Consider the following 15,863-nt stretch of genomic DNA (forward strand, 5'->3'; position numbering starts at 1 on the left):
AAACTACTACTCATTTATTTAGGATTTCTAGGCTATATTCATCATCATTGATAAGAATCCTAGAAAATCTTTGTAACAAAAGAAAACTCCCACAGGCAGTACACCACTGACCAGCCTATCACCAGCAGCAGCATCTGCATGAACCAAATCCAAAATAGACAAAAATTCTTGATGATTATGACTAGGAATGACTAAGACAGCCCTAGAATAGCAATGCAAAGCAATGCAAGCCTATTGATTCAACCAAATCCCACCCTCTCACCCTGTAATGATGGTCCTCTCCTCTCTACAAATGATATACCCACCCTGCAGATTCATAAAAAACAGTTAACAATAGGTATTTCATTTCTCTAGGGTGGGGCCTGGCTGGGGACCACTACATGTTGGCCCCACATCATTAAATGTCTCTGTTCCAAAGCTCCTCCATCTTCTTCATCTTCAAAAATGTTGTTTGTCTCTCTACTTCTCCGTATCATTAAATTCTTAGATATCCAAGAATCTCAGACAACAAGGATGAAATCGTCATAAATAAATTTATTCTTCCTCTCCTCTTATAAGTTCCAAAAAAGCGTATCAAGGTTTATTTTTCAGGAAGAGAAGAAGTTGCAGAGAGTAATCAATGATCAAAGAGATTTAATTTCTTATTCATTGAGAAATGATGAATGATGATTCCGAGTAAATATCCAATTAAACTTATTTATTGTTTTAGTAATTTAGATTCTCGAAAATGATGAAAAGTAATGTATAATGTGAGAAGAAGAAACAATCAAGAAAATTGACACCTCTGTTTTTTTATCTGTTTCTCTTCTTCAACAATGGAGTCGATGGTAGTGAAGAATCATCATGTTGTATCATCAGAATCTAGAGACCCAAGTTTTGATACAGATAAACTCAGCTACGAGATATTCTCCATTCTCGAAAGCAAATTCTTATTCGGATACGATGATGATCATCATGGAGATAAATTCTGGTTGCCGAAACCCGTAACAGAAGTAATCGAAAGGAAATATGATAAGAATGGTCAATCAAGAGGAAAAATTTGTATACTTTCGATTGATGGTGGTGAAATGCAAGGGATTTTATCAGGAAAAGCGTTAACTTATTTAGAATCTTGTTTAAAGAAGAAATCAGGTAATTCCGAAGCTAGACTTGCCGATTATTTTGATGTTGGTGCCGGTACAGGTATTGGTGGGATTTTTACTGCAATGTTGTTTGCCACCAAAGGCGGCGGCAGCGGTGGTGGTGATGATGATACGAAGAAGAAGAAGAATGTGCCGATTTTTGAAGCGGCTGATACATGGAAGTTTCTGATGGAACAAGGAAAAGTTATTTTTAAATCGTCGTCGTCGAGTTCTTCGAGTACCGGAGGAAGGTTGTTGCGGCGGTTTAAAGGGTGTAGCAGTGGTGGTGGTGATGAAGGAACTTCAACGATTAAGTTAGAGAAAGTATTGAAAGAAGCATTTAAAGACAATGGAGGAAGAAATTTAACCTTAAAAGATACATTAAAACCAGTTTTAATCCCTTGTTATGATTTACCAAGTTCATCACCATTTCTCTTCTCAAGAGCAGACGCTCTAGAAAATGAAAGTTTTGATTTTAGATTGTGGGAAGTTTGTCGGGCAACATCGGCAAAGCCGTCGGTTTTTGATCCCGTGTCGCTGCGTTCCGTCGACGGGCAGACGAGATGTGTAGCGGTGGATGGCGGTTTAACGATGAATAATCCGACCGCGGCGGCGATTACGCACGTGTTGCATAATAAACAGGAGTTTCCGTTTGTTAGAGGCGTTGAGGATTTGCTGGTTTTGTCATTAGGGAGCGGTCAGCTCCTTGATGGGAATTATGACTATGAACAGGTTAAAGGGTGGAAAGCTAAAGAATGGGCTAGACCTATGGCTAGAATTGCTGGTGATGGTGTTGGTGATTTAGTTGATCAAGCTGTTGCAATGGCATTTGGCCAAAGCCGAAGCACTAATTACGTCCGCATTCAGGTATAAACAAACTAAAATACTAGATTTATACACGGATTATGCGCATTTCATGTTCATTCTATTATTATCGGATGATGATAACGGTGACATGAGTATAAAATTCGTTCGCATAAAAAAAAAGAAAAAAATCATAAATTGCGTACGTTTTTTCTTAGGTCATATCTTGGTTTGTTTGATCCTATTCATAATGCAATTAAGGGTTTAGTGTGGGTTTAGGGGTTGACGAAGCGATAGGTGGTAGTAGTAGTAGTACATTGAAAGGGAGTGTTTACCTTGGCACAAACAAGGTGTTACGGAGAATATAGGGAGAAGAGAAGCAGTAGTTTTAAAAACAGGGTACAAAAATATGTGCTCTTGTTTTGCTATTACTGTACACAAAAGTTGTGCCCACATGAAATTCATCCAGTTGTAATGGATTTTGCAAAATTTGGATTATGTATTCTTCAGTTGGTCATGAATAATAATTCACAATTCATATCTTTACATTTACTCTCATGGCCCCTACCGGCTGAGTCATGGCCACAGACCAAATCCTAAAAGATAGATTTCTGCATCATCATCCTCGCCATTTTCTTGTTGTACCAATTCAAACTACGTGCATTTGAGTTAATGAAGTCATCGTAAGGTAAAATTGGCTTTTCATATGACGTATAGGGTGTTTGTTTTGACCATTGTGTTTTATTATGAACTTCAGGCGGATGGGTCGAATTCACGCAGTTCAGGGATAAGTTTGGATTCCGATCCGGGTTCCAGAAACTCGAAGATGCTTGTCGGACTTGCAGAGGACATGTTAAAACAGAAGAACGTTGAGTCCGTGCTCTTCGGAGGAAAGAGGATTGCACAACAGACCAATTTCGAGAAATTGGACTGGTTTGCTGGAGAACTGATACTGGAACACCAAAGAAGAAGTTCCCGGATAGCTCCAACTGTCGCATTCAAGCAAGCTACCCCTCCTAGAGCATAAAGGAAGTAAGTTAATTATCCTTCCAGTATCTCTAAACCATGACCTTACCCTTGTTGGACAACACAAAAAAGCTTAGCACAGAACCCACATTATGGACAACAAGGGTTCTCTCCTCAGGGTTGCAACAGAGAGGGACTTATCATGATTTGCCCCCACCCACCTCTGTTCATCATCGTCACTCAAAGACTTGCTTTTCCAAATCCCACTTCTTCTTTTTTTTTTTTCACTCTTTTACTTTCACTACCCGGACTGTGCAGGTCATTCCAGAAAATAACATCAATCCTTGTCCGATGTAAAAGTTATTACTCCCCTCCATTATCACATCTACTAGTCCTTCCTCTTCTTCTTTGTTTCTTTGCTTCCACAATCTTCCCATTTGTTAGGTTCTTTTTCTTTTTACCAAAATGATTTAATCTACTTACTGTGGAGGGAATGTGACCTTTAACTAGTGCAACAAAGTTGTATTTCCTGATTTGACAAAAGAAGAGAAAGCAAAGACAATATTATTCACTCCGTCATAAAACAAAGTTACAAAAGTTATCTTTTTACTGTTTATATTTTTTTACTGAACAGTAGAAACTAAATGCTGAAGAATTTTGAAACAAGACGGATGGACTTTTTTTTATTGTACTTAATGATTGTGTTGTTTGCTTCAAAACGCAGGAGGGGAGAAAAGAAGGAAGGGTCAGGGGGGGTTAGTAAAACATCTGCTTTTGCTTCAGGAAGATTGATGGAGTGAGTGAGAGCAATAGATAAAAAAGCAACTTAAAGTGTTTATATAATCATCAAGAACTAATTGTAAACAAACAAAATCTTGTTGAGATGATTTATGTAAGTTGATGAGATTCCTTGTCCACCTAAAAAAGAAGGCTCAGTGCAGTATGAAATTAGATTATGTTTATGTCCCCTCCACTCTTTCACTAAAGAAATAGTGAAGAGTGAGATAGGGGAAGAATGAAAGAAGATATATTGAGTGGCGTGTTCTGTTTGTTTTGAGAGCTTTTTAGTATGAAATCAGATATTGCCTTCCAAAAGATTGGCTAGAAATCGGTCCTGTTTCTTCTATGTCTATACCAAATTTGCAGAGCCCCACTCCTTCACTTTGGTGTTTTGTTTTAAGTAATCATTTCTTCCTCCATGGCCTTTAGCTCGCACCCTGAATCAATTCTTCTTCCCCATCCCCACTCAACCTCCGGATTTCTTTTTCTTAGAAAATGGAGTGATATGACTCTATTTTTTATATGCAATTTTTGTGATGCAGAACATTTTTCTAGAAAATTTTGTGAATAATCTATTAAAAAAAAATCAAACATGTACAAAATGTCTAAACAAAGATTCTTCACAAAAATGTAACGATAGCCGGTGGCGACGCAACGTGTTTTCAATCACTTATTCTCCCAATATGAGACTGTCCGACAGATCTCCTACAAAGAACGGTTAGCAAAGACGAAGCTAGGTGAAGATGTTTTTTTAGGCTTTTGAGAGGGTTGGAGTCGGGAAAAAACCAGATCCTGATTTGTTACGATGAACACCAAGGGACGTGCACCGTTTTACCACTTGTTGAGGCATAGAAAGGATTTTGGGTAGTACACCAACAAAAGTCGACCCCTTTTCTTGAGTTATTGGTGGTTGGGACTTGGGAATAGAGAGTGGGAGGTACACAAGGAGATATATCTATCGGAAAACCGACCATATCTTACGGTGACATATAAATGTATTGGAGTTTTGTGGCAATCCATTTTTTCTTATATTTCTTCTACTTTTATTTCGACAATTTATATAGGGTTGGTTATGGTGGAGGGGCCATTCTTCATTTGTTTAATCTTGGAAGAGTGAACATTACAATGCTTCCATCATTGTTGTATTGAATTATAGTAAAATGAAAGCTTTTCTCTTCTTTTTATCTGGTTGATGTATGTCTTTGTACTTGTAATCTTTAATTGTTGTGTTGAAAATATATAGAGTAGAAGCTTAGATCATTTTGTGGTCTTGGGGCAACATGGAGTACTGATTATTTGTACCACTTGGATAGTATGGAAATGCAGAAATAAATGTGCATAAACTCGCACCCCCAACCCCAATGGTCATTTTCAATGGCACAATCTTGTGTCATTGTTTCGTGGATGAATATACCCCTTTCTTTTGTTTTTGAGTTGATGTAAGTTTTTTGTACTAAGATCTTTGATTGTTTCGTTGAAAATACTATGAAGTTAAAAGCTAAACCTTTTGAAAGTCTTGGCGGAACATGGTACATCTTTTGTATCAATGTGATTGTATGGATATGCAGAAATGTGGCCAAGTCAAACCCCCCCATCATGGGTTAGAAAATATGTCGAAGGCTTAGAGTCCCCGTGCACTTGGACCCCCATTTTTCAAACAGTGAGATTTGTCACCGGAATTTTCAGTCTTAAGTCTCAGAATTGTGGTAAGATTATAAACATTGGCATCGATTAAGGTCCAAGGATTCCAAATTTTCCACCAAATAAAATCTGGGGTACGCATTTTCCATGTTTCCAAATGAATAACAAATGAAATGTGGGGCATCTCCCATCAAAACTAAATGTGCATATTAACAAACAAACAAAAAAAAAACATTGATTATCAAAGAGTAAAATCAGGTCGATCTAGAGTTCAAACCATCACCAAGGACTTATATTCTGCTTCAACTTATGATTTTGAAATTGTAGGACGCTTATTTGAAGACCATGACACTAAAGAAGATTCTAAGAATACATACATGCCTGAAGTAGTTCTTCTTGTATCAGGTCATCCTGCCAGTTTGAGTCTGAATAAGCAGAAATTGAAGTGATATCACCTGTAAAAAGTAATATTCCAGATCCAAGAGTTCCTTTTAAGTATCTGAGTATCCTCAACCAATAATAGATGCTCATCTGTAGGTGATTGCATGAATTGTGCAACATGACTCACACTAAAACAAATGTCAAGTATTTTCATAGTGAGATACTGAAGACCATCCATCATAGTCCTATACTCAGTAACATCTGTCAATGGAACACTAGTAGAGACAAATAATTATGGACTCTTTATAACATGTGTTTTAGATGGTTTGCAGTTGCCGCATATCATAATTTTGTAACACTTCCAATGTACTCTTGCTGTGTTAACAAAAGTTGTTGAGAATTGTTCTGAAATTTAGCTTATATTCCCAAGAAGTAATGCAGAACACCCAAATCCTTAACCGGATAGCTTTGCATAGGATATGATATAATCTTGTCTCTGAAATCAGTGGAAGAACAAGCTATGAATAATGTCATCCACATACAAGAGAAGCATATCCATTGTATCAACACATTGATAGACAAACATGGAATGGTCATAAATGGACCTAGAGAAAACCATGTAAAAAGGCATGACTAATGTCTAACTGCTTTATGGACCAATTTTCTAGAGATTGCAATTGTGAGAACAACTCTTACAGTTGTTTCCTTCACTACAAGACTAAAAGTCTCAAAGTAATCAACGCCATCCATTTGGTTGTAACCTTTGGCCTCAAGTCTGGCTTTAAACCTTTTTACAGACCCATCAGCATTCAGTTTTATCTTACAAACCTATTTATTTCCTGACACATTATAGCTAGGATCACTGGGTACTAAATCCCATGTACCATTTTCCATTAAGGTTGTATTTTCATTCTTCATTGCTACTTGTTAAGTCAAAACACTTATGAATTGGACTATACCCTAAGAATACACACTTGGTAGACTTAGCACTCAATTTATTTTCTCTATAAGGTTCCGATTAGGATAACAACAACATACGAACATTCTAAAGAATGAATAATTTGGTAATATGTTGAATAATATTTCATATGGAGACTGGAAATGTAGAGCTTTAGTAGGAAGTTTGTTTATGATATATGTTGCACTTAAGAAAGAATCATACCAGAAAGTTTTTGGTAATGAAGCTTGAAAAGATAGAGTGTGGCCCATTTCTGTTATATGCATATGCTTCCTTTCAGCCAATCCATTATGTTGGTGCAAGTGAGGACAAGAAACTTTCAAAACTATCCCACACTGATCCAGATATTCTTTGAGATGTCCCTTAATCAACTCAAGATCATTGTCACATTGAAAATTTTTGATAGAAGAAGATAAGATATTTTCTGAAGTAGCTTTAAAATGTGTTGAAAGCAGGACAAACTATCATCTCTACTCTTTAGAGGATAAATCCAGTGATACCTAGAAAAATCATCTATGAACAATATATAGTACTTGAAGCCTGGAGATGAAACAATTGGAGCTGGGCCCGGATGTCACAGTGTACTAGATGTAGTGGTGAAGTTGTGTAATCCTCTTTGAATCATAGAATAGAAGTTTATGATTTTTTCCTTTTTGACGGGCTTCACATAAACAAGTATCTGTTGAATTACTTGAATAGATGAAGTACTTGCAATCTTCTTAAGAATTAAGTCATAAGCATGACCTAATCTGTTGTGCCATAAAGAAGAATTAGATTTGGATGTAGTAGCTAATAATGCAGATGAAGTAATACCCTCCATGGGATATAAGTTTTTCTTAATCTTTCCTTCAGCCAACACACTCTTATAGTCTTCACACACTTAATTTCATAACCCCAATCAAAGAATTCTACTGAAACTTGATTATCTTTTGTAAACTTAGCAATTGATAATAGATTCTGTTTGATTATAGGTACATACAAGACATCATCTAGATAAAACTAACTTGTGTTAGTTTCAAGAACAATATTACCTGTTTTCTCAATCATTGTACCATCTCCAGCCATAAGCTTATCTGTCCCATCATAGATCTTTGTATTCTCTAAAAGATGAATATCTTTAGTTAGATGACTAGTGGCACCTGAGTCAGGTAACCAGACTGAAGCAATATTGGGGTCTGAGGTAGACACTTAATCATAATTTACTTGTATTGAAGCTAATGCTTGTTGAAGAGTGTTTCAAGCACCACTACTCTCTGATTTATCCTTACTTGTATTATTACTTCCATTACCATTTGGATCTTTATTCGAAATGTACCTAAAATGACACTTATTTGCAGTGTGTCCTGTCTTTTTACAAATCCGGCATTCCACTTGACTAAAATCATGCACAATATTCTTGTTTTTACTCTTAAAGTTAGATTTAGAAGTAGATGTATTATGAGAATTATTACTCTTAGTATAATATGCCGAACTTTGTGTTTCAAGAATTGAAACAGGCTCAACATCTTCTGCTTTAAGCCACTGTTCATGATGCAACAACCTTGACATGACATCATGAAAAGAGAATTAAGTGTCTCTATTGTGAGCAGATATAACAAATTGTCTGTATTCCTTTCCTAGTCCCATTAAAATATACATTAAAATATCAGATTCATCTACTCTTTCTCCTATGGCAACAAGAGAATCAGTAATAACCTTTAATTCATCAAAATATGAAAAAAAAAAATACTTTTATTACCTCTATTGATTGAATGGTGTTGGCTACGAAGAAGAGATTTCTTCGCTGAAAACTTCTGAATAAATTTCCTCTCTAAGTAGACCCAAATCTCTCTTGCAAATGAAAATCCAATTATTCCACGAGAAATCATATCATCCAACGTTGCATTTAAACATGACATGATAAACATATTCATCTTACGCCAATGAAAGTATGAAGGATTTGGTAATATATCACCATCAAGATCAATTGTTTTATCTGGTTTGTGGATGCTGCTATGAGATAATTCGATCCATCTTCTTGTAGTTTCACAGAGACGAAGTTCGTGATGTTTTGAAAAGGTAAAGCAGAAGAATTCCCATCCATTGAGTTAATTGAAGGAATTTGAACAAAATTCAAGAATTGAAATCAGGAACAGAAAAATGAGACCTCAATCTTGAAAAGAAAATAGATCTAGATATATTAGGGAAATTGAAGACTAAGATGATAGAAATTTTAAGAAATCGTAGACATTGATGGTATAATTTTTAAAAAATTGTAGTTGTTGCCGCGGAATTGGTTTTAAGTATTGAGGACCAAAAGATGAAAGAATCAAGATTTTCCTTAGAAGACTGATACCATGAAAGATTTTAGAGATGAGAAATATAAAAACTTTATTATGTTTTACAAAACAGAAACAAAAGAAAACGCGTGATTTACACACTTACAAACAGACTCTCTCACTCAGACATAGTCACTAAGATGGATTCAGACATTCTAACATTCTGAATCCTTACACATAGCAAGAAAATCTCCATTGCATTTTCATATTTGTTCACATTGCAAAATAATGTGTAACATCGTTCAGCTTCAAACTCATATCGAATTAAGAATCGTGTTGCAGCAGAGTGAAGAAAGTGCAACCAATTTCGAATCATATGGAAATTCCATGAGAAAAATAAGTTATAATGACTGCTGACAAGTTCTCACGCTCTACCTAGTGGCCTCTTCTTCTTCCCCAACATAAGTACCAGACCCAAGTGAAACTAAGCTTTCGTAATAACACCCTTCTTGGTCAAACTGTGTTAAACTAGGCATGTTTAGTTTCCTAACACTTCCATTTATAAGATCGTATATTATAGCTATTTCATCAGAAGAATAAATCCCAAATAGTAACTCACCGCTAAAAGACCACATAAGATGAGCTAAATAGTAATTCATAATTCTTTCGTTGTTAATACTATATCGTTTAGTCCAAGATCCCCCAACTCCATAATCCCGCATTACCCATACTTCAGAATGAGCATTAGTAACATTAAAAAGAATACAAAAGCACCGTTCCAACATCCCCAGTGTCATAGAGATATGCCTATCATCATCGTTCTTATTCATCGAATGCTCGTTTGGTAGTTGAATTTCTTTGAATATCTGGTCACCAATATCTAAAGAAACTACAACTGGGGAGCAGTCTTGTGTCTGAGCTAACCAATGAAGATCTCCATTAATAAATATCCCAACTACTCGATTCGGGAAAATATAAGATGCATTTTCGATAATTCTCCACGAATTCAATTTTAACGAATAGACTTCGACTACACTGTTATTCCCGGTTACAACCTTGTAATCCTCACTCTTAGAATCATAACCGAAACCAATCATGCTGAAAATATAATAATACTTTATATTTGATGATTGTGGTAATTCCTTGTAGGGTTCCGAAGACAAAGGGAACTCTTATATTCAAATTCATCACAAGCGAACCAAAGGCAAACTAAACCATCACAACAACCCATTAATTTAACTGAAATGTACAAGGATTTGAATGGGTAATCCATTTCTACTGCATATTCAAGAAATTCTTTATCTGCAGACAATAATGATTGTAACGAATTATGGCTTACGGAGTAGATTACGCTACAGTCATAACTCCTACTTTGGTCGATACCTCTAAGAATGAGATTAGATTTTTTTCTTTGGATAGTAAGATTAAGATGCGATTTAACAAAACTAGGATCAGAAATCAAGGAAAACCAAGCCTTGCAAACACACTTACAAACGAATGTTGATTTCACCGGTAACTTTAATAGGATTTCAAGGAAGATCTCTGCTAGAAACATTTTCGTTGCTGCTTCTCCTTCTTCTGATCAATCTGAGAGATTTGGAAACTCCAGAAGACTCAATTAGTCAACTGTGTTAAAACTGTTAGTTAAGACGTGTTTACATGTGCTTTAACTAAAAACAAATGGCTGTCGAAATAGAAGATTTTCATTGAATCCAAAACTGCAATTTGGACTTGATAGCATTTTGAACGTCTAGGCGCGACATGGTGCATTTTGTACCATTGTGATACTGTAAAGATGTAGTATGTTCCCCAACGGTCATTTTCGATTGCACCAGTATCTTTTTTCTTTTATAAAAACTGCACTGGATCACTGTGTGAATGAGGTAAAAAACGGCACTGGCCACTGGGTCATTTAAATACCAAACGGCAAGAAAAAATATCAAACGCTCAGAGTGTCCGAGCAGGAACAGATGAGGCTTCAAATGTTGCTTGACCATTGTTTAGTCCTAATGGGCCAATCGCAATCATTTTGTGCTTCATTAGATGCTTGACTGGTAGGGTGCTAAAATAATTCTCTCCTCATCTGCATCTTAGTTTAATTTTCCGATTAAGGAAACTAGAAACACAACATTTTCAAGTGCTCCTCAATAATTTGAAAAATCATTTTACACACACGGTAGGGAAAATCCAGCATTTCTCTCGTGAAACTCTTCTAAAGACATGGGTTGGTCTAGAATCTCTAGATTATGACAGACATGGATCACTTAGCCCCAGAACAATGAGATATGTGCATAAATTAATGGGTGAGATTTGTCCACAGAATTTTCCCAATTGACAAAGAGCTATGCGAATTGGGAATATTGGCCAAAGCCTACTTGCTGTTAAACCGATCAAGGGACTAAGTTGCTGGCCCATTGTCTTAGTCCTAATGGCAGTACTAAATCTCAACAACATAATCTCAGCATTGTTTTAAGATGATAATTAATTAACATTTGGCATCGACTAAGGATCCAAAATCATATTTTTATTTCCTACCATTGAAAACACAAGTTAGCATTGGATCTTTAGATATCTTTTGCCTCTTACTGAATCACAACACAAGTTTGAATCCCTCTGATACCAGACCTTAAGGTTATCCAAGGCCAACAGAGAAACTTGATAGCTAAGAGACGAGGGGTAAACATAGAAACGGTATAAATAGTTTCCAGCTCAGAGGAGTAGCAACCTGACACTACTTGAACATAATAAGATAAACCAAGTAATCAAGCTTCACATGTTTCAAACAACAATTTAATGTTCACATTACAAACTTGGGTCAGACAATAATTTAAAGTGCCCAACAATTTAATGTTACAATGAGTTCTTACCACAACACCATACCATGCATGGAAACCGTTCTTCATATTGCAAAGCAATGTAACACCATTCAGCTTCAAACCCATATCTGGAATTTCTATATAAAAGTCAAGTGAATAATCACTTGAATATCATCAGCAGATGTATAAGCGTAACCACAGTTGGATAAACTCCTTCAATCAAAATAAAAGAAACGAAAAGAAAGCTCACACCTAAATTATCTCTTCAGTGAATGCTACACGTCCTTTACTCAAATGTTGAACACTAATGCAATTGTTGTGTTGGAATAAAGATGAAAGAATCCTTCTAGGGTTGCAGTAGACTGAAGAAAGTCTAACAAATTTCGAATTATAAGGAAATGCCACGAGAAATTTAAATTATTAAGCTTTCATAATAGCACCCTTCTTGGTGCAAATGCGTTAAATTGGGGATGTTTGGTTTTCTAACACTTCCATCTTTAGGGTCATATATAACTAGATAATCAGCCGAACAATTCCCAAATAGTAATTCACCACTCTTAAATGACCACATAAGATGAGGTGAATCGTCATAAACAATTCTCTCATCGTTAATCATATAGCGTTTAGTCCAAGATTCTCGAACACCATAATCCTGCATTACCCATACTTCAGAATGAAGATTAGTAACACTAGCAACAACACAAAGGCACCCTTCCAGCACCCCCACTGTCATAAACTTACGGATATGATTCTTATTCACCAAAGTTTCATTTGGTAGTGGAATTGCTTTGAATATCTGGTCGCCCATATCTAAACAAACTACAACTTCCGAACAATCTTGTGCTTTAGCTAACCAATGAAGATCTCTATTTAAAAGCACCCCGACTATTTGAGCACTATGAAACTCATAGGGCACGTTTTCGATACTTGTCCACGAATATGATCTTAAAGAATAGATTTCGACTGCACAGTCTGCACTACTACGCCGTGTTACAAGTTTATAATCCTGAGTCTTACAATCATAACCCAGACCTACCATATTATAATCTCCAAACTTGTCCCCATATAATGATCCAGGTAATCCCCTGTACCGTTTGGTAGCTGGGTTCCAAAGACAAAGGAAATTACTATAAGCATCACTAAAACCGAACCATAGGCAAACTAATCCATCGCAACAACCCATTAATAAAACTGTTTGATACGATGATTTGAATGGGTAATCCAATTCTACTGCATATTCAAGAAATTCTTCATCTCTAGACAAAAATGATTGTAATGAATTATGACTTATTGAGTAGATTACGTTAGAGTTGCTCCGACTCCTAGTCCTATCGTAACCTTTAAGAATGAGACTGGGTTTGTTTGTCTGGATACTGAGATTAAGATGCGATTTAATAAAACTAGGATCAGAAATAAAGGAAAACCAAGTCTTGCAAACACACTTACATACAAATGTTGATCTCACCGGTAACCTTAATAGGATCTCAAGGTAGATCTCTGCTGGAAACATGTTTGCTGCTGCCGCTGCTCCTTCTTTTTCCGAGAAATTTGAGAATACTATACGGCTCATCAATTGTGTTAAAGACGGACAGACTTTTCTTTCAATTGTTTTTGTTTTTGTTACGGATTAAAGTCACAAAGTTAGCTAACGTGCGTCCCACACCTGAGGTATCTTTCTTCATCTCGTCATGGCCCCCGGCTGAGTCATCCCTGCGGGCCAAATCATAAAAAATGATTTCTGCGTCATCTTCTTGTTGTACCAATTCAAACTACGTCTATTCGAGTTATGAATGAAGTCATATCACTGCAAGGTAATTTTTTTTTTCTTTGTACCAAAACAAAAAAATAAATAAATAATTGGCTGTTTCATGTGATTTGTTTTGACCATGCATCGTGTTGTTCTTAACTTCAGGCGGATGGGTCGAATTCACGCAGTTCAGGGATAAGTTTGGATTCTGATCCGAGTTCTAGAAACTCGAAGATGCTTGTCGGACTTGGAGGAAAGAGGATTGCACAACAGACCAATTTCGAGAAATTGGACTGGTTTGCTGGAGAACTGATACTGGAACACCAAAGGAGAAGTTCCCGAATAGCTCCAACGGTCGCAAGCAAGCTACCCCTCCTAGAGCTTAAAGAAGTAAGTTAATTATCCTTCGAGTATCTCTAACTCTTAACTCATGAAAAATATTAAATATTCGTTAAAACTACATAGTTAATCTACTGGCAATTGGATTTTACTATCAGTAATGGAATATTATTGCCCAATTTATGATGTCAAATCCAACTTTGGTCACAGTACAACATAAAAGTCACTCCCCTCCATTATCACATCTACTAGTCCTTCCTCTTCTTCTTTGTTTCTTTGCTTCCACAATCTTCCCATTTGTTAGGTTCTTTTTCTTTTTACCAAAATGATTTAATCTACTTACTGTGGAGGGAATGTGACTTTTAACTAGTATACTCCCAACAAAGTTCTATTTCCTCATTTGACAAAAGAAGAGAAAGTAAAAACAAATCTATTCAATCCACAGTAAAAGAAAGTTACCCATGTTATTTTTTTACTGTTTGTATTTTTTTTTACTGAATAATAGAAACTAGGATGCTGAAGAATTTTGAAACCAGACAGATGCACTTATCTTATTTTGTGTTTTTATTACTGTACTTAATGATTGTATTGCTTGTTTCAGAATGCAGGAGGGGAGAAAATAAGGGAAAATTACGGGGTTGGTAAAACATCTGCTTTTGCTTTACAGGAAGATTGAAGGATGGAGTGAGAGCAATAGATATAAAGCAACTTAAAGTGTTTATATAATCAAGAACTAATTGTAAAAAAACAAAATCTTCTTGAGATGATTTATGTAAGTTGATGAGATTCCTTGTCCACCTAAAAAAGGAGGCTCAGTGCAGTATGAAATTAGATTATGTTTATGTCCCCTCCACTCTTCACTAAAAAAAATAATACTGAAGAGTGAGACAGAGGAAGAGTGAAGAAGATATATTGAGTGGAGTGTTTTGTTTGTTTCGAGAGATTTTTTAGTATGAAATCAGATATTTCCTTCCAAAAGATTGGCAATTTGTTTAGAAATGGGTCCGGTTTATTCTTTGTGTATACAAAATTCGCACAGCCCCACTACTCCCCGTCTGCTGTCTTGTTTTAAGAGCAGTTTCTATGGAATGAACGAATTTGGAGTTTGTTCATTTTACTATCACTATGGAATGAATAAACTTGAAAAATGGATGTTCAAATCAATATATTTGCTGATTTGAACATCGAGATGGACAACACAACCCGCGCCTATGGTAACGACGGGCGACCTTGCTATGAACGCTGGCATGTGAAGAAAAAACGCCAGTGTTTGAACATCGAACGCGCGACATGACGTAAAGCGCCAGCGTCCGTATTAGAAACGCCAGCACCTGACCCTAGGGCACCAACGACTCAATCTGAACGGCTGAAAAATCTTGTGATCCAACGGCTACATTTTTTGAATTCTATAAATACTCCTCATTTCAACTCCAAACTCACACATTTTACACATTCTTCACTCTTAAATCATCTACAAAAATGCCTCCCAGAGTTCGTGCTGTTAGATTCACTAAACAAGAGGATTTGGCTATTTGTAGAGCCTTCGTTTTTCACACACAAGATGCTGTCATGCGTAATGTTACCGATTCGACGTTGACTTTCTGGGAGAAAGTTTACAGAATGTTCACCGCTGAAACTGGGAACATCCATGGGCGTGATTCTCATGAATTGCAGCATCGTTTTAGTGTAATTAGTATGAATGTATTGGAGTTCATGGCTTTACTAATGGAGTATCACAAAAATAAGCTCAACGGTGAACCTGCACATGAAGTGGAACCCAGAACTCTAGCGATGTGGCCAGTAACTCATCGCGGTCGTCCTTTCGACTTCCATGCTTGTTCCAACATTCTTAGGGTGCTCAATAGATACAATCCCCTACTCTAGGAATTCCACCATCCGCCGAGAATTGACGCCTATGTAGTAGTTGTTTTAATCTAATGTATTTCTTTTATTTTCATGTATGATGTGGTGGTTGTTCAATGCAGTACATTTTTATTTATGATGTTAATATTGATGGTGCAATTTTTAATCCAGGAAAAATTTAAATTACTG

The 15,863-nt window shown here is 36.3% G+C and overlaps 4 protein-coding genes across 4 annotated transcripts; 2 read left to right on the top strand and 2 right to left on the bottom strand.

Annotated features, from left to right (window-relative positions):
* Positions 1–346: 346 nt before the first annotated feature.
* On the top strand, positions 347–3,997 carry LOC113320237 (patatin-like protein 7). Its single transcript, XM_026568166.1, has 3 exons — positions 347–1,988; positions 2,683–2,957; positions 3,616–3,997. The coding sequence occupies exons 1-2, from the start codon at positions 816–818 to the stop codon at positions 2,950–2,952; spliced, it is 1,443 nt and encodes a 480-aa protein (XP_026423951.1). The 5' UTR covers positions 347–815; the 3' UTR covers positions 2,953–2,957; positions 3,616–3,997.
* Positions 3,998–9,340: 5,343 nt separating this feature from the next.
* LOC113324590 (F-box/kelch-repeat protein At3g23880-like) lies at positions 9,341–10,464 on the bottom strand. Its single transcript, XM_026572899.1, has 2 exons — positions 10,109–10,464; positions 9,341–10,007 (listed from the first exon to the last, which is right to left on the bottom strand). The coding sequence occupies exons 1-2, from the start codon at positions 10,462–10,464 to the stop codon at positions 9,341–9,343; spliced, it is 1,023 nt and encodes a 340-aa protein (XP_026428684.1).
* Positions 10,465–11,668: 1,204 nt separating this feature from the next.
* LOC113323746 (F-box/kelch-repeat protein At3g06240-like) lies at positions 11,669–13,310 on the bottom strand. The gene is made up of 2 exons (XM_026572085.1): positions 13,172–13,310; positions 11,669–12,826 (listed from the first exon to the last, which is right to left on the bottom strand). Exons 1-2 carry the CDS (start codon positions 13,293–13,295, stop codon positions 12,138–12,140), a joined length of 813 nt encoding a protein of 270 aa, XP_026427870.1. The 5' UTR covers positions 13,296–13,310; the 3' UTR covers positions 11,669–12,137.
* Positions 13,311–13,497: 187 nt separating this feature from the next.
* Positions 13,498–14,734, top strand: LOC113321683 (patatin-like protein 7). Its single transcript, XM_026569591.1, has 3 exons — positions 13,498–13,536; positions 13,638–13,862; positions 14,413–14,734. Exons 1-3 carry the CDS (start codon positions 13,516–13,518, stop codon positions 14,485–14,487), a joined length of 321 nt encoding a protein of 106 aa, XP_026425376.1. The 5' UTR covers positions 13,498–13,515; the 3' UTR covers positions 14,488–14,734.
* Positions 14,735–15,863: the final 1,129 nt, after the last annotated feature.

The sequence above is a fragment of the Papaver somniferum genome, chromosome 11 (assembly GCF_003573695.1).
Source record: "Papaver somniferum cultivar HN1 chromosome 11, ASM357369v1, whole genome shotgun sequence".
Classification (NCBI taxonomy): domain Eukaryota; kingdom Viridiplantae; phylum Streptophyta; class Magnoliopsida; order Ranunculales; family Papaveraceae; genus Papaver; species Papaver somniferum.

Bases quoted from the DNA above. Each gene is read 5' to 3' on its own strand.
- LOC113323746 (XM_026572085.1), bottom strand. From the start codon at position 13,295: ATGAGCCGTATAGTATTCTCAAATTTCTCGGAAAAAGAAGGAGCAGCG. The intron at 12,827-13,171 runs GTAAGTGTGTTT...TTTGGAACCCAG, and splicing joins GGTGAGATCAACATTTGTAT to CTACCAAACGGTACAGGGGA.
- LOC113321683 (XM_026569591.1), top strand. From the start codon at position 13,516: ATGAAGTCATATCACTGCAAG. The intron at 13,537-13,637 runs GTAATTTTTTTT...TCTTAACTTCAG, and splicing joins TGAAGTCATATCACTGCAAG to GCGGATGGGTCGAATTCACG. The intron at 13,863-14,412 runs GTAAGTTAATTA...TGCTTGTTTCAG, and splicing joins CCCTCCTAGAGCTTAAAGAA to AATGCAGGAGGGGAGAAAAT.
- LOC113324590 (XM_026572899.1), bottom strand. From the start codon at position 10,464: ATGTTTCTAGCAGAGATCTTCCTTGAAATCCTATTAAAGTTACCGGTG. The intron at 10,008-10,108 runs GTTCGCTTGTGA...TTATATTTTCAG, and splicing joins GATGGTTTAGTTTGCCTTTG to CATGATTGGTTTCGGTTATG.
- LOC113320237 (XM_026568166.1), top strand. From the start codon at position 816: ATGGAGTCGATGGTAGTGAAGAATCATCATGTTGTATCATCAGAATCT. The intron at 1,989-2,682 runs GTATAAACAAAC...TATGAACTTCAG, and splicing joins CTAATTACGTCCGCATTCAG to GCGGATGGGTCGAATTCACG.